Source organism: Artemia franciscana, chromosome 20 (assembly GCF_032884065.1).
Source record: "Artemia franciscana chromosome 20, ASM3288406v1, whole genome shotgun sequence".
NCBI lineage: Eukaryota > Metazoa > Arthropoda > Branchiopoda > Anostraca > Artemiidae > Artemia > Artemia franciscana.
In genome coordinates, this window is record NC_088882.1 from 21,376,085 (window position 1) to 21,394,689 (window position 18,605).

The 18,605-nt window shown below is 34.2% G+C and overlaps 1 protein-coding gene and 1 long non-coding RNA gene across 9 annotated transcripts in view; one reads left to right on the forward strand and one right to left on the reverse strand.

Annotated features, from left to right (window-relative positions):
• LOC136039899 (uncharacterized) overlaps nucleotides 1-18,605 on the forward strand; it is a 155,850-nt gene that overhangs the window by 42,432 nt on the left and 94,813 nt on the right. The window lies entirely within an intron of this gene.
• LOC136039893 (G patch domain and ankyrin repeat-containing protein 1 homolog) lies at nucleotides 613-18,506 on the reverse strand. Of its 8 annotated transcripts, none has more exons than XM_065723870.1 (3): nucleotides 18,395-18,411; nucleotides 5,731-5,816; nucleotides 613-1,654 (listed from the first exon to the last, which is right to left on the reverse strand). In XM_065723870.1, the coding sequence occupies exon 3, from the start codon at nucleotides 1,642-1,644 to the stop codon at nucleotides 712-714; it is 933 nt and encodes a 310-aa protein (XP_065579942.1). In that variant the 5' UTR covers nucleotides 1,645-1,654; nucleotides 5,731-5,816; nucleotides 18,395-18,411; the 3' UTR covers nucleotides 613-711. The 8 variants fall into 8 exon arrangements, 7 of the variants coding, with proteins under 7 accessions (XP_065579942.1, XP_065579940.1, XP_065579943.1 ...); XM_065723868.1 differs by having other exon boundaries at nucleotides 18,312-18,396; XM_065723871.1 differs by having other exon boundaries at nucleotides 5,701-5,816; nucleotides 18,312-18,396.

The following is an 18,605-nucleotide window of genomic DNA, read 5'->3' on the forward strand; positions in this document are numbered from 1 at the left end:
CCCCCCAATGTCACCAGATCTGGTCAGGATTTAAAATAAGAGCTCTGAGACACGATATCCTTCCAAACATCAAATTTCATTAAGATCCCATCACCCGCTCATAAGTTAAAAATACTTCATTTTTTCTATTTTTTCCGAATTAACGGGTCCCCACTCCCCCCCCCCCCCCAGATGGTCAAATCGGGAAAACGACTATTTCTAATTTAATCTGGTCCAGTCCCTAATACGCTTGCCGAATTTCATCGTCCTAGCTTACCTCGAAGTGCTTAAAGTAGCAAAACCAGGACCGACAGACAGACCGACAGAATTTGCGATTGCTATACGTCACTTGGTTAATACCAAGTGCCATAAAAAGAACTCGAAATGTTATACATCAATTCGTATTGGAGTTTTTACTGCCTTATATGTTATTTACTCTTTATCTCTTTGTACATGTTTTTGAATCGACAGTCAACATTGTCTAAGAAATGTTTCAGTTGTAAATTGTTTTACCTCACCATCTCTTGAAAGTTTAAAACTTGAAAACTACCCTCTCAGCTTAAAGTCCAAATACGGAATTCACAGAAAATTTTTGGGCTATCCCCTATCAAACAAATACTTACAAAATTAAAATATATTGATAGAGATTTATCGTTGAATTTGTAAAAATAAATTATAAACAGTGAAATAACAAGTTTTAAATAAAAATCACAGCAATTGCATAAAAGTCACTTAAAAAAATAATGACCGTCTGATTTCAGCGGTTTTCTTTGCATCCTGGTCCACTTTCTCGTTTTTTTTCTTTGTTGAAGGAGGATTATTTGCAACTTCCTTATAAATTTCATAGGGTTTAAAATGTGTTACTCTTGGTTCCAGTTTTTCTGCACCCAGCCCTTTACGGGACGTTTTCAAGGCTGTTTTTGCAGGAACCTTTTTCCCTTTACCCTCCGGGCCAAGTCCAACATTTGGATTCCATCCAGATTTTAACATTAACTGGTATCCAATATTAGATTCTGGTAGCATATATGAAGGTACATCAGAAACTGGTCCTGAATTAAACAAATGAATCATCGAGTTTGTATGCGCTTTTAAACTTTGATCTTTCACTTCACACTCACACTTATTACAGTAAAAATTTTCTAAAATGATATCTTCACTTTTGCTTTGTTCAATAGAATGTTCACTCTCAAAGTTTGTAATCAAATGAGTCATCTCTTTTTCTCTTGCCAATTCCATGACTGACATTCCACTATGCTCTTTATGTCTTGGAGATGCTCCATTTTGGAGCAGAATCTTGATTGCATTTTCTGCTTTTGCACAAATAGCACACATTAAAGGAGTCCACCCAAATTCATCTTTTGTGTCAACATAAAAACCTTGATTTAAAGCTCTCTCAATAGTGTCAACATCATCATGTTCACTAGCTTTAAAAAAATTATGCTTGCTGACACCATCGGATTTTGGATGCACTTTCTCAAGATAAATTATATCATTGGCATCTTTTTCTGAAACAGAGGGCTCTGGTAGCTCTTTGTAGAGACTATCCGAAATTTGACAGGTCATATAATGCGTTGGAGTTGCAACTGCTAAATCACAAAAAATTTCACTGGATCCCTGGAGTTGTGTACTTTTTACAAAATTTTTGTATAAATTTTGCTCCTGCATTGTCTAAAACCTGTAAATTATATGTGTTTTCAGCTCAAAATGGAAAAGAGGAAGAGAAAAAGAAGTAGGCTGTACTAAATGAGAGCATTAAGTAAGAAGGCATCAACCTTAGATCTCGTCTTAAAGATAATGGAATAAGACATGTAAAGGCATGTTCAAACTAGGAAAGAGGTGATGAGTAATGATATAGGTTGAATTTTTCGGGATTGGTCTGTAAAAAAAAACTGTTAGGTTTTAGGCCTAAGTTTTTGCTACAGAGATTTGTCCAACCAATCATGGAGGGATTTCTTTTTCTCTGCCCACATATCTATAAAGACCCTATAAACAAATGTGTTACAAAACTCATAAACACATTGCTATCTTATCTGTGTTAATATTTTTTTTTAATGGAAATGTACTTACTGAGGACATTGCCATGAGCTTTCAACTTATTGAGGGGACCAATCAATATCTTTTTGTTAACTTTTATCTTCCTTAAACTGCTAAAGACATCAAAATAAACCCCCCCCCCTCTCTGATCCCATCTTAGATCTATTAATATCTGAAAACCACAATTTTCTATGCTTTTTTGGTTGTTATTTCAAAATTATGGGTTCAAAAACTCAATTACATTGAGCCATGAAAATTAAGCTAGCAAAACTAATTAGTTCACTTTCAAATCGCATTTTTGTCTATAGAAATTCAAGCATTGACAATCTGCAGATCACCATAGACAACCACACCATCAAATAAAAGCTAAACCCTTTTAAGCTGTTTAGTGGTATAAATTTGTACATTATTTTATGGATTAGTCATCTGTATCTTTTTTTAATTGGTGCCTGATATTATCAAAAACAAATTAAGTTTGTATGAGCTCTTTTTCATAAAAATTGGATTCCGATTTTCCTCAATCCTTTATATATATACGGCTGTGTAAGTTTCCATTTATCCAATTCAAAAATCAGATCTTAATTTGCCTATCCCTGGTACTTCGAAAATTTCATTATTTTTCAAAATGATTTTTTACTTGCCAACTATTTTGATTTATTTCAAGGCAATAGTTACACACAAGTTTAATAAAGTTACTACTGGCTTGGCTTATGAAGGATTTTAGAAAAAACGCCTTTTTTTACTGCAACTTGCACCAACAATTTAAAATCACAGATTTCTAAATAATAACGAGTTCTAGGCTCATAAAGCAGCCCCTGAAACGAACTGAAATTAGGGGTGTCAATTCATGAAGGATCTTTTTTTTTCTAAAAAAAAATGGAAATACAAAAATAATATTTTCAAAATCTAGGGGTGGAGGGATTTCTATATTTTCTCTATTTTTTAAAAGGAATAAAAATTAGTATTTTTTTATAATCCGGGAGGGGACCTGCACCCCTCCTCAGTTAGCACATCTGAGTAGTATAAGTTTTGTAGATAACTTCGAAGACCACACTGCCTTTCCATGACGAAAGTAAAACAGTTCAAAATAGGATGAAACCTTTTTTATTGACAGTGAACAGATATAAAATTTAACTGGATATTTCGAACACATATACAGTGTTCATCATCAGCATCTGCTGATGATGCCATTACGACCAATTGTTGCAAGCACAAAGTCACCAACAAGTGCTCTGAGTAAGTGGTTAGTGTCATTATGTAAACCACTCATGTCTACACAAATTTCTCACATTAAGAACTCGTCAGAACTTGTAAAAAACTAAAAGAAGTGGAGATTTCTTCAAATTCTATAATTTGAAGTTTTGACATAGTATCAATGTATACGAGCATTGATGTAAAAGCAGCAGAAATTCTGCTTGAAAGAAAGATACTAAGAAATTTGGACTTAATTAGTGGTGAAACAGTTTTGGAAGTCGGTGTAATTATGAATCTAGTTAGGTTGTGCAACACGTTCTCTTATTTTTTTCAATTCAGAGGAGGTTTTTTTCGAACAAGTAAATGGTTTTCCCATTGGGGCCCCTTTAAGTCCTTTATTAGCAAATTGTTTTGTAGAAAATATTGAAACAATAGCTTTAGATTTATACTTTTTAAAACATAAATTTTGGGGGAGATATATGGATGACATAATTTCAGTATGGAATTATGGGGAGGAGGAATTAAAAGGTTTTTTAGAACATCTTAATTTTTGGGGAGGTGATTTAAAATTTACAATAGAATTAGAAGAGGATAATAAACTTCCTTTTCTGGATGTTCTTCTTTTAAAAAATTAAAATAGTCTGGATTTTAAGATTTACAGAAAACGTACTAACAATAACAGATTTTTGTGGTTTTTCTCCGGTCATGCTCGCCAAGTAAAAATTGGCTTAATCATATTCTTAACTGACTGCATTTTTAGAATTTGCTCTCCAAAATTCATTGAGGAGGAATTATTGTTGTTAAAAGAGATTTTAATAAGTAACCAATATCCGGGTTGGTTAATTGACCAGACTTTTTTGAAAAGAAGGAAAACATTTCTAGAATTTTCTGACGATATTTCGGAAACAACAGAAAAGAAAGATATTTTTTATTCTCTACCATATGTTCCAGGGTTGAGTGAAAAGCTTAAAAGAATTTTACAAAATAATGGCTTAAAGGTAGCTTTAAGAGGTAGTAATACTTTGGCTAGTTTTTTAAATTCTGGAAAGGATCGAACTTCTATTGAGCAACAAAGTGTATAAAATCCCATGTACTTGTGGAAGCTCTTATGTGGGACATACTAACCACAATTTAAAAATGAGATTGTTACAACCTCATAATTCTATTTCATCGTCTTTAAAGCAAAATACCAAACCTGAAAATTTCACGTCGGCCCTCTTGGAACATATCTATAATTTTCCAAATCATTTTATTTTGTTTGAAAATGTTTCTTTGATTTCTAGGGACCAAGGTTTAAAGCAAATTTTCAGGGAAACAATCGAAATTAAAAAAAAATTATTCAAGAATAATTCCATAAACAGAGATACAGGTGAATTTGGATTGAATTCAATTCATGATAATTTACTGAGTTCAAATAAAGTAAATATCACCTCACCTAAAAGCTATGACCTCTGTCCACGTAACATGTCAGATAAATCTAATGAACCAGAGCCAAAAAGGTAAAAGAGACTGGCTTCCGCTGTTGCATTGAAAAAAATAAGAGCAATAAACTATATGTAATTAGTTTGCTAGGTATAAATTTTGTTTGGTTTTGTTCATGTCTTTTAGTTTTACTGCTGATGATGAACATTGTATATGTGTTCGAAATATCCAGTTAAATTTTATATCTGTTCATTGTCATTAAAAAGGTTTCATCCCTATTTTGAACTGTTTTACTTTTGTTATAAGTTTTGGACAAGCAAAGACCAGTGTTTTAACCCCTTTTATCTGGCTAGCCCTGAATATTAGTGTAACTAAACTTGGAAAATTTTCCCATTGCTAAGCTAAGTTTCCATTTAATACATGATTTGAAATTTTTCCATAATGGCTGAAAAGGTCTGCTGAAACATAGAAAAACAAAATAGAAGAGAACTTCATTCAGTCTTTGACCTATATGGATGAAAACCAGTTTATATTGGTTGGTTAATTTACAGAGGATTATTGTTTGGATATTTATTTCATTGCGCAACTATTGAAATTGTGTAGTAGTAGTAGTAGTAGTAGTAGTAGTAGTAGTAGTAGTAGTAGTAGTAGTAGTAGTAGTAGTAGAACAATTTTATTAGAAATAAACATTTCTTAATCAATAGCACAACATAAGCGAAGCTTGCGAGGCTGTGCTAAATTCAAAGAAAATAAAGAGACAATATGGAGAATAAGAAAATATGGAGAATGAGACCATATACCGAAATCAACAAAAAACAGAAAAAACATAAACAATACACTCCCTTGCGTGACCCCAAGACAACAACAAAAAAACAAAAAATACACAAATATTACAAATGAATAAGCTATGTAAAATTTATTCTATTTAATCTGTTTCAAAAGCATACCTACCGAGCAACTCCACACGTAAATCAGACTTAAACTGGTCAAGGCTACCTATTTCCTTGATATCTATACACAGTTTATTCCAAAATTTTGAAGCTCTGTAAATAAGTGAAAAAGAAGACCTACTTGAAACTAATCGAGGAACCTCAGTATTACCTCATATCCGAGTAATGTGGTGGTGAACATCAGACCTCTCACAAAATATTCCTGTAAAACAATCAGGAAGGCTACCTCTGTAATACCTATATATAAAAATCAACGTATAAAAAGCACGTAATCCAGCTGCAGGCATTATATTTAAATCTCTATACATAGAGAATATAGACAATGTACAATGCTATATAGTGCTGTGAACAACTTGCTTTTGATAATTGGATAATTAAAATCGTGTACGCAACTATTTAAGTTGTGCAACGTGCTGTGAACAATTTGCTTTGAATAATTGGATATTTTGGATAATTAAAATTGTGTACGCAACTTCTGAATATACATCTTGTGAGTATTCTACCTGATTTGCTATTGCTTTTACTGACATCTATTGTGGCCCCGCCCACGAATTTTGATGAAAATTGATCATTTCACCGGATGATGCCAGGTGAAAGACTTGTCTTGAATCCCGTGTTGAATTTCATTTCACGGGCTAGAAATGCAGGTTGTTCAGCTGATAATATTGTAAAAATTGCTTGCGATTTTTTCAAAGGAGATATGTTAATTGAAGCAAAGAAGATTTTGTGGGCTGACGCCTCTATTACTAGGGTAACTGAGCGCCCCAAAGTGACTGATAATGTAAGTGATATGGTTCAAGCCTTTGATCTTTGTGATGAGAAAAAGATCAGCCTACCTCAGTATCTAATTTTCGAGCCAGATCAGGTCCCATGTGTGCCAGGGGAGACAACAGCTACGCTAACTCGAAAGGTTAATGAACTCTACATGGAATTTAAAAGCTTCGCTGAGCACCATAAAGCAAGGTCAGTTGTGCAAACTATTCCTGATATGAAACCTCCCCCACCCGCAAAACCGTCCTATTCAGTTATTGTGAAAAATCCACCAAAAAACTTGAATAATCCTGACGCTCGAAAAGATTTCCTGGATAAAGCTTGTGGGGGTGTCAGTTCAAGCATAGGTGTTTTGAGGCCTAGGAGGGATGCATGGCAAGTAGTTCTGTCGGACAAGGGTGCCGCCAATACTTTGGCAGATGCATTAAGCAAAGCAGACCAATCCATTAATGCTAAAGTGAAGAGTCCTGCCTTTTTCGGTATAGTACGCCGAGTGCCTGACGGAACATCTAAAAGTGACCTATGCGATCTCGCTAATAACTGTATAGAAGTTGTTCAGTTAGGAAGTACGAGATCTTTTCGATTAAAGTTTGAGTCACGTGACCACCTAAACTATGCCACTGAGAATCCCCTTGTTATTGGTTACGAGCGTCTACCTATAACTGAGTACAAGTTTTTGCCTACCCAGTGCTACAAATGCCAGTGCTACGGCCATACTGCAAATAACTGTAAAGCTTCCCCGAGATGCTCTAAATGCGCTGGTGACCACCAGAACTCCAAAGAAAACCCGTGTCAACTTGTCATGAAATGTGCTCTCTGTGGCTCCTCCGACCACCCCTGTTATTCGTATAAATGTCCAGAAGCACAGAAACTACTGCTTAAGAAATGAACAGTCAAACAAACACAAGTACAAGTACTTTACAAGATTTTACGTTTCTTAATAATTTATCACTGTGCAATAATGTTGTTTTTAATTATTACGATGACCAAAATAATCTATCCACCAACACCTTAGCTAGCCCCGATAGCCCTTTAAACCAAATTAACTGTAAATATCTCGACACTTTTGATTTTGTGAAAAATGTGAAACCTAAGCTAATGGAAGAGACCAAACTTAATGTAATTTGTTTTAATATCAGAAGCATACGGGATAAGTGGGCTAATTTTAAAGATTTAATTTTAACAAATGGTTACTGCCCTTTCGACGTAATTGGAATAATGGAGACGTGGCTTTCAGAAATTGATGATACTAATGAATTTTCCCTCACTGGCTTTCAAGCTATTCATATTGAAAGAAAATTAACCAAGTCCTCTGGTGGCATTTCTCTTTACATCCGATCAAGTCTAAAATTCACCAGACTATTAGATTGTGAATTCTTGTTCTCGCAACCTATAAATAATAGATGCATTTATTCAATAATCGTCGACATAAGTGTAGACGAGAATTCTTTTATTTTTTCGTTATTTTATAAACCACCCTCATTTCCGACACCTTTCTTTTGTAATCAGTTTGATGATTTTTCTAGTTTTATTAATTTACCACAAAAGAAGGCAATAGTTTTTGGGGACTTCAATCGTAATTTATTAAATGTTAGCAATAACAATGATAGTGATACCTTCTTTGAAACATTTACCTCAAGTGGTCTTCTTCCCACAATCCTTTTTCCTACTAGAGTTGATCCCATGAGGTCTACCGCTACTTTAATTGATAACATTTTTGTATCCACTTCCCTGGGAAACCACCTGTCCTCCAAAATAATATTTTCTGACCTGTCAGATCACTTTCCAATCTATCTTTCCTTACCCTCCCTATCAGCTACTCAACCCCATAGAACTAATACCCCTACGTCTAATAGAATATATAATACTGTGAATATTAACCGGTTCACGGATTGTTTGAAATCCTTCGACTGGTCCAAGACTTTGGATTGTCAGGATGTTAATTCAGCCACAAGTAGTTTTACACAGGGATAGAGTGATCTTATTAGTTCAACCTTTCCAGTTCGTAAATCAAACCGAAAAACTACCCATATACGCCCCTGGATGTCAAATAGCCTGGTAATCTCTTCATACCGAAAAAATGACCTATATAAGTTAGCTTGCAAAACCAGTAGCGTTATTGACCTGAATAATTATAAAAAATACAAAAACGTATATACCAAACTCATCCGGGAAGCAAAGAAAAATTATTATTATTCAAAAATCTCTCACTGCAAAGGGAAGTTGCAAAAAATTTGGTCTACAATAAATGAAATCCTTTCAAAAAAAAGGAATTCAAGATCTGTTCCTATTAACCTTAGGAACATCAGTGGCAGATTAATTGACCCAATTTTAGTACTGGATGCTTTTAATAATTATTTCACTAATATTCCAAATGCTAACTCCTGTTCCTTGTCACAGTCAGTACACCCTAGCAAGAATCCCAGATCCATGTTTTTCTCTCCAACTGATCGCAAAGAGGTGCTTCAAGTTATCGAATCTCTCTCTAATAGTAGTACACCTGACTTCTTTGGCATAAGTAATAAGCTTCTTAGGACCGTATCTTCCTATATTTGTGAACCCATTGTGCACATAGCAAACCTGTCTATGACCAATGGAGTCTTCCCAGAAATATTTAAATCAGCAATTGTTATCCCGATTCATAAAAAAGGCGATCCGTCTGAGATAAGCAATTATCGTCCAATCTCACTTCTCCCAGTTATATCTAAGGTGCTCGAGAGAATTATATTCCGACGTCTTTCTCCCTTTGTATTTGGGAATCATTCGTCAGATTCGTTGATTTCTCCTCATCAATATGGCTTCCGTGCCAAATTTTCAACTGCTCATGCACTAATAGACACCACACAGTTTATACGTTCCCAACTTGACCTTAAAAATACTGTATTGGGCTTATTTCTGGATTTCTCAAAGGCCTTTGACATGGTCGATCACAGTGTTTTATTAAGTAAACTCAATAACCTAGGGATTCGCGGAGTTCCTTTCTCATGGTTCGGTTCTTATCTCTCTGGTAGAGTACAGAGTGTGAGGCTGGGCGGGGTGACTTCACATCCCCTACCTGTCCGGAGGGGCGTCCCACAGGGCTCTGTTCTTGGTTCAATACTTTTCCTTCTTTATATTAATGATTTGATTACGGACCTGGGCCCATCAGTGCACCCAGTACTTTTTGCTGACGATAGCAACTTTTTCATCACCGGTCCTAATTTACCATCCGTCGTCACCTCTACTCAAACCCTTCTGAATAGAGTACAGGAGTGGTGTCTCGTTAACTGCATGACCATTAACAGCAAGAAAAGTCAGGTGGTATTATTTCAAACCCCTTACAAAAAAAAAATGAAGTTCAGCCAGCACTTGGCCTAAAATATTCTACCAATCTCCTCCCGCAGGTCGAAGTTGCCAAGTTTCTTGGTGTCCACATAGACTCCTGCCTATCATTTGCAACAAATGTGTCCTATATCAGAGCCATAATTTTGCGACAGGTAAGTATAATTAATCGTGTGAATTATTTTCTTCCTCCCGATATCCTTGTCACCCTTTATTATTCTTTTATTTACCCACATATCTCATACTGCGGATCTGTATGGGGCAATACTTATCCTTCAGTTACCAATAAATTAAAATCTGCTCAAAACCGTGCCGTCAAAGCAGTTTTTCGGCTGCCACGACTATATCCCACCAAGGACTTGTACTCCGATTTTGGTATTATCCCTTTTGAACAAATCATCAAAAAACTAAATCTATCCCTTGCATACTCCGCTTACCATAAAAATCTTCCTCCCCACTTATTATCTTATTTTAATAGTAATAATTCTGAAGGCCACTGTCTCCGTTCATCCAACCGTTCCTTCATTGTCCCCAGGTGTATCTCTAGTTCCGCCCAGCGATCCCCAATTTATAAATCTATAATTCAATGGAATTTAACACCCTCCAGTGTCGAGCTATCCACAAGTTTTCGGACGCTATATAACAATGTACTAAAATCTTGATATTATATTTCTCTAAATGTTTGTTCAATTTGCTTTAATTACCCATGTTTTCTCTTTTCTTTTTTTTATCTCTCTTTTTCATTTACAATTTTTTGTTGTTTTGGTCCTTAACAAGTTCGCTTCTAGGATCTTTATTATTATTGTTGTTATGTGTTTTCTTTTCTTTTTGAATAAATTGAATTGAAAAATTGAACTTGGCTTGGTTATACATGGACAAGTTACAGCAAATCTACATGAAGCAAAGATACAGATTTAGTCAAAAACAATATCTCCTTACCCGGCTATCTCCTTCTCCTATAAGATATACACATAGATATATAAAAGAAAAAACTAATAATTAATTAAAGTTAAAACCAAAAGATCAACTAACCAAAACCAAACTAATTTTAATAAAAAAATTGGTATAAAAATGATTTGATTTTTTACTAGATAAGTCCGAACCTTTTTACTTAGAAGTTAAAATAAAATGTATTGAGAATGACCTTTCCCAGATGTTTCAGATACAGGCAAAAATAAATACATTGTAGTCGCAAAATCTTGATACTATTTTTTACTCTTAATAAATAGTAATATCAGATGGCAAGACTAAATTTTGGCATTTGTAAATGTCAATAAATTGCAACAATTCCTTGTCCAGTTCTCATTATGAATGTTGCTCCTGTACCATCTTTTTAACTACCAAGCATTAAATGAAATATCCTTGGCCCTATTTTAGAAGTAGTAAAAAAGTTTTCCTTGCAACACAGAAAGATCGGTCACTCTTTGCTTACCTTTATTTTAGAAAACCTTTTCCACAAAACAAGTTTTCAAAGAAATGTAAAGAGCTCCCTCAACCCGAAAATGCGCAGAAATAAAGTCAAAAATATTCTAAGCGTGAAACTGCCACAAACATCATAAATAAATAAATGAAAACCAAAACAAACAGAATTTGCAATAAACAATTGATTCAAACTCGAAACAAGCAAAAATTAACATTTGTATGGCTGACAAACCCCATGCCTTCTCAAGACCAGAACATAGATTGCACTTTACTGAAAAAAAATTACCGAGGATTGTCAGTTTAATATACATATACAGGCATTTATTCCTTATTGTTTTGATAATTTTTCATTTATTAGAGTAAAAAAGTGAAAACACTTAAAATATAATTTGTTTTCAGTAAAGTGCAAATTATGTTCTGGTCTTGAGAAGACATGGGGTTTGTCAGTCATATCCATGTTAAGTTTTGCTTGTTTTGAGTTTGACTAAGTCACTAATTTTAATTTCTGTTTGTTTTGATTTCCATTTATTTATTGATAGTTACTTGTTGTAGTTTTATGGTTGGAAGATTATTCGACTTTATTTCTGTTCATTTTTGGCTTAAAACAGCTCTACTTTTCTTTGAAAAACTTGTTCTGTGGAAAAGGCTTTTTTAAAACTAATTTCTGTTTGTTTTTTAGTGACACAGTCTTTTTCAGGGAAAAGAGTTATATATTTGTTTTTTTTTTATTATAATCCATAGTTTCACTGGCTATTTATATGTTGGAGAAACTTTTTCAACAATTTTTAATCCTAACTCAAACAGCATTGTTTAATTTGATTTTATACCTCCTCAAGTTGACCTAAAAAATAAAAAATAATGTCATTCCCAAAAAATTCTATCTATGCTCTTTGATAACATTGATAGACTTACACACTTTTGATTCATTCAAAGTGTAAGAGCTGAAGTAGTAGGCTAATAGTAGTAGCCCTGGAATTTTCACCTTTACACCCCCTGTCATTCTCTATATATTGCTGAGGTTTCTTATCGGTAACCGTATATCCTTTTTTTTGTAAGAAACCATAGTTTTTCTTGCTATTTCTATGTTGGAGAAAGTTCAATTTTTCATCTTCACACAAATAGTATTTTTTAATTTAGTTTCATACCTCGTTAAGTTGACCTGAAAAATAAAATTTAATGTCATTCCTAAGAAATTCTATTTAAGCTCTTTGACAACCTGGATACAAATACACTCTTTTGATGTATTTAAATTGTAAGAGCAGAAGTAGTAATAGTACTAGCCCTGAGAGTTTCAGGTTATAACCCCCAGTTCTTCTCAATATACTGCTGAGGTTTCTTACTGGCAACCATACACACAGTGCCTTTTGATTTAGTTTTAAAGCATAATGGGCCAACTGCATTACTGTGTGGGGTTGACATGCCCAATATCCATTGAGACATAGTTGGTGAGCTGTTCTACTATGCTGAACAAAATGGCATTGTCAAAATTTTGACTGGATTTGTTTGGAAAATGAATAGGTTTGAGAGAAGGGCTGCTTGATCTCCAATCTGTTTTTACTCTTAAAAACAGCATAGAACTTCTACTTTTCAATTGAACTAACTCCTTAAAACTTCCAATGATATTTCTCTGAAAGGCTCACCTGAATGCTGCTTGTCTTTTTGGAAAGTAAAGGTCTAACATCCATACCTTTCCAATAGCATATACTATATGTAAACAGATAATGAATTACCAAACCTACAGCCCTTGCTCTGGGGGCTGTCATCCCTAAACACATAATTACTGGATCTTTTAACAATGCTGACAAAAATAGATGTCTGAAAAACTTGATTGGATATTTGGTTTAGAAAATGATAGGCATGGGGGAGGAGGTGGGGACTGGTTGCCCTCTATTCACTTTTGACTCTTAAAAAAGCACTATAACTTCTTATTTGCAATTAAATACACCCTATCCAAAGTTCATATTACATTCCATTCCAGAAAAACCTAGTATACCTCCAGATCATAGCTAACAACCCTTACTACAGGGCTCTGGTGTGTTCTGTCAACCATGGAGTTGATTTGATGTCCTTTGGACTATTTTTAACAAAATAGTTATCTCACAATTTTGATCAGATACTTTTGGGAAACATAAGGGGGGGGGCTTGTTACCTTCTATCACTTTTTATTCCTAAAAGGAAATCAGGACTATAAACTTCCAATTAAATGAGCTTACTCTAAAGTTTATATGGCTATGTCTTCCATAAAAACCCTTATATGCTTTTGGGGCGTAACTTATAACCCCTGCTCTCCAGGATCTAGGGGGGGCTTGTTATACAATATTTAGAGTATTCAGAACAAAATGGCTACATAAAAATTTTCTATTTGATGCCTTTGGTGAAAAGAAGATATGTGGAGGGAGGGGGACTAGTTGCCCTGCTATCAATTTTGATTTTTAAAAAGGACACTAGGACTCACTATTTCCAATTGAATGAGCCATATCCAAATTTCATAATCATATATGGCTATTTCCAAATTTTGATCATAAGAATTCGGGGGAAAAGGGCATGGGGGGGAGGAGAAGTACTGGTTATCATTCAATCACTCTTGACTTTTAAAAGTGAGCAACAATTTTCAATTTTATACTAAATGAGTCTTCTCCAAAGTTTGTATGACCACCCTTTCCAAAAAATCTTAGATATTAAGCATGGGCAACTAGTATAGCTCATAGCCCTTGCCCTAAGGGCCATGGGGAGAGTTGTCATCCCCAAAGACATGATTACTGGACCTTTCAAATATGCTTTTAGAGAGACAATGGGTGTGGAAGGGGGGCTTATTGCCCTCTAATCACTTACAACTATTGAACAGGCACTAGAACTTCTGATTACCAATCTAATGAGCCCCCTACAGAGTTTATACAACCACTCTTTCTATAAAAACTTCTACGCCCTCAGGGCATAACTTAAAACCCTTGCCGTGAAGGCTGCAAGGGGGGGGGGATCTTCAAAGTCATAATTTGCAGACCTTTCAACTATGCTGAACAAAATGACTATCTCCAAATTTTGATTGGATGTGTTTGGGGAAATGATGGGTGTGGGGGGGGGGGCTGTTTGCTCTATGATTGATTTTGACTATATTAAAAAGGCCATTAGTCCTCTCAATATGCAATCAAATGAGCCCTTTTCAAAGTTCCTGCAATAATTTCTTCTATACAAAATGCCCAGGTCTAAAAAAAAGTAATACATTGTGCCCACATTGCTCTTTACTTAGGCAGTACTTTTGTACTGTCTATGATAGGAGTCATAGAATATATCTAACTTTATCCTGAACCACTCTCTGGCCCAGAGCTGAGCAGAATTTTCCTTGTTGCCTAAGTAAGTATTTCATTTATCATTCTTCATAAAAACATGATGAAAATCCATCCCATGAGGCTAAATTTGACTCTTGTCAGATGCTAGTTGTGGGACACCTGATCCTCCCCAAGATTGTTGTTACCTCTCCCCCTAAGTTCCATGAACTTGTGCCATTGACTGCATATTGAAGAAAAAAGTGACCCTATTTTTGGAAGTAGGACCATGTGCCAAATTAATATTTTTCCTGTACGTTAGGGTCTTCTTGGCCAAAGGATTTCTGGTCCTAAATTTTTATCTGTTCAGATAAATCTCTATATTAACAGAGATTATGTAGAAATGTTGGACATAAAGCTGAAGAAATTGTCAATACAGCCCTGTGACTGTTTAAGAAATTTAAATTGGACATTTTTAGTTCCAGAGGCTAATCATACAACAATGCTTTGAATATGACTGGTAAGTATGCCAGTGTCGAGGCTTGTATCAAGGAAGTTAGCCATTTGGCAGAATATGTACCATGTTCATTACATTCTGTAAATTTAACAGGATCTTCTGCAGCAGAATCATGTATAAAGGCCATTTAATTTTTTGATTGGTGTGAGAACTTTTTAATTTCTTCAGTGCCTCAACACACAGATAGGCTATTGTAAAAAAAGTGTACATTACATTTGCAAAATATATCCAAGACTTGATAATCTGCTGGTCATGATGCCTGTTGAGTTGTTAATGGAAAAAGAGAAGGTATTTTGGAAAGCCTGAATAAAATTGCTATTACAAATAGACCCTCACCCAGAAATGAAGCCAGTGTGTTGAAAGAAAAGTTAGGTTCCTTGAAGACTACTTTCATGGTGATTTTCTGTGGTACCATTGTGGTTTTTTTCAAGCAGTGAGACAAAATTTTGGAGAGCTAGACAGTGTAGCAAGAGAAAAATGTAAGCAGGAATGGTGATTATTATTTTCATAAGTCTTAATAGTAAAACGTTACCATGGAGTTGAAGTTGCAGATAAGTTTAAAAAGAGCCCCAACCCCCCCTAAAATGATGCCAGTTTTGCTGTGATATCCTTTTTAGGACTTTAAGGCTCTTTCAAAAATAGTCTTTAAATTTGTTTTTAAAATAACATTTTACTATTAAAACTAAAGCCTGACCAATATATTGGCCAACTGATATTATTGGGCAAATATGAGGGTCAGGGTATTGGATATCAGAAAAACAATCAGTTAGCAGCCAATATATTTTTTTATTATTCTGAACTCATCCACAAGAGGGCACCAGATTTCCACAGGTAAGTTTTGTTTGTCTAGTCCTTGGGCAGGGGGGGACACCTGCTAAGTCTAACAATAGTGACAAGAGCAGCAGAGGTGAGTCAAATGAAGTCAAAGTATATTTGTTGTCAATATGTAAATACACACCTGGTGCAGCAACATTTTAAATGTATGGTAACTTCAAGAACTTACAGTAAACATATCACAGTTCATATTTTTGACTCACCAATAAAGTGAACATACCACTTGATGCCTTTTTTATGCTCTTTACAAATATAATAATTACTTCTATTGCAAATTCAAATCTAAGCACTTTTCAACCTAACCCAACCTAACCTAACTATAAGTAATTTTGGCACTGAGAAAATGTAATATTATTTAGTCAGAAATGACTGAGAAAAGAGCACTGAGAAAACATAATATTATTTTTTTCAAAAACAACCAATAACTCATACTTTAATTGAAAATTTGTCATTTTTAAGAGCTCAAATAGTGCTTAAAATTAAATTTTTGATATAAGTGATTATTATATTCATAAAGAGCATTAAAAAAGGTATCAAGTGGTATTTTCACTTTATTGGTAAGTCAATAATATGAACTGTGATATGTTTACTGAACATAGATCTTCTACCAAAACAACTAAAAAAAATACAATAAACCATATATTTCTATTTAAAGAATGTTTACTTGCATGGGTGAAAGATAAAAAAATTCAACCCATTAAAACCATGGTATCCAATCAGGGGTATAGCTAAGGGGGTGAGGTAGTCTTGTAAGGTCGGGAGGAGATTTCTAAGGTATTGCTGATGTGTGTCAAAAACTTGGAAAATGTACCTATTTACCTTGGAAATTTAACTTGACTATCCACATTTGTTAGCATACTAGACAGTTGTGTTGACACATCCTATAATCCCTCCTCTAAACTTAAAACTCTAGCTGCACACTTGTATCCAGTGTCCCTAGCATGGATTTATTTGTAAGAGACCATGTTCTATGAGTGTAAAATAAAGTTTTCACATTAATATTTGAAGGATTAAAATATATAGTCTTGCTATTGCAATTGGTGTTTTGAATAATTAACTTCAAAGAATATCTTTTGCTTGTTTCAATAAGGTTTTCATGTATTTGTGTTTATGTGACAAAACTGGTTTATTTGATTAAACTTTCTTCTTATTTGTCATTTCGCAAATACCTACCATTTTGTTTGTGTTCAAAACATGGTGATCAGAAAAGGTAAAGAAAATAAAAAAATTCTTTTAAATGGCCTAAGTTTTAGAATTGCAATGAATTATTGAAGCTGTTCTTTGATGTGTAATAGACCAGGGAGAAACATCTGTGTATGAAGAGGGGCAGAGAATAAAAATTTTAAACTTTAGATAAGGTTTGTTCCTGGATGGCAATTTATCAGCAATTATATAAGTATTGGTACTGAACCCCAAAAATCAATATTGGTTGGATCCTAATTAAAACAATAATTAAATGAGTTATTGATAATTATATGACTATACAATAATTAAATGAATTAAGAAAAATGAATCAGCCACAAATGAAATATTTTTATCACCACACATTTCTTTTTGAAATATGTTTTTAAACTTTGGGCTACTATGGACTGTTTTATCTTTTGGAGCCCTGTCAAGGGCTCAAAATTTCATTTACTTTAGATGTAATTGTTGAATTATGAAAGAGCACAGCCAACTCCTAAAAAAAAGGCATCAAGTGATGCATTCACTTTCATGCTAGCAAGATTATGTTGAAAACTACATATTTAGCCTACTTGAAGAAGTGACAAATGAACAAATGTATAAGAAATATATAATTTGGGGTATGATTCTAGTTGAATGACTTCTTGCTATCTCAGAAAGGGGTTAAGTTAGGAAAATGAAACTTTCAGGGATGGATCTACAGGCTATAAAGTATATCCTGGGAAGGTATTTTAAAGTACCCACCTCTACTACTTCTCCCTCTAGAGAGCCCTGAAATTTGCCTACATGACAGGTTTATGCCTATTGAAATTTTGACAAAAAAACATTTTACCTCAATTTTCAGTTACCAGTTGCTTTTTCTCTGCCTTTAGTTCTGAAATATAATTCCTGTTATTTGAGTAGAATTCTGAGCCATATCATATGTTTTTTTTTCAAAATTTAGGTACACATTAAGTGTATTTGTATATCTTTAAAACCTTATAAATTGGGATTGAGCAAAGTTGTGATGCTGAAAACAATTTTGTTGTACTTCATTCAAGCAGGAGATCTATTTTGCAAGGTTTCACTTTATAACAGACAGATTTTTGAAGGTTATCAAAGATCAGGGCCGTCTAAAGGGAGAAGAAGCAGAGGTAGGTAGCCTACTTCAAAATACCTTCCCAGGATATAGGCTACTTTAGCCTGTAGACCCATCCCTGAAAGTTTCATTTTCCTAACCTAACCCCTTTCTGAGATAGCAAGAAGTCAATCAACTAGAATTTTACCTCAATTTGGCCTATACATTTGAATATTATAAGGGGTTGGGGATAAAATACATTGAAACTACCTTCAAAGTGTGTTAATTACAGTCTTACTACATGCTATGAAGCAAGTATTTTTCTTTGTTAGCATGTTTTAATTACTCTAGTTCTAGGTTAATACCAGAATGCCTAGTCCTGCTATTTCGAGTCTGAATGGTGGAAAAAGGGGATTGTATGTCCAAGTTAATCAAAAGTCAAATAAACCTGCATGATTAATAAAATGAATCTTTTGCGTCTGATAGAGTTTTGTATGTCCTTAAACTGAATATTAGTAACACGTGGTTTCATTCATATTTATCTTCATATTCATTTCATGTTCCATAAGCATTGAAAACTATTTATTGATAGGAGACGTTTGGTTTTGATCTTTATAATCAATCTGACTTTTCATTTAATATTAAAAAAGTTAAAACTA

Coding starts and splice junctions, on each gene's coding strand:
- LOC136039893 (XM_065723872.1), bottom strand. CDS start 1,644: ATGCAGGAGCAAAATTTATACAAAAATTTTGTAAAAAGTACACAACTC.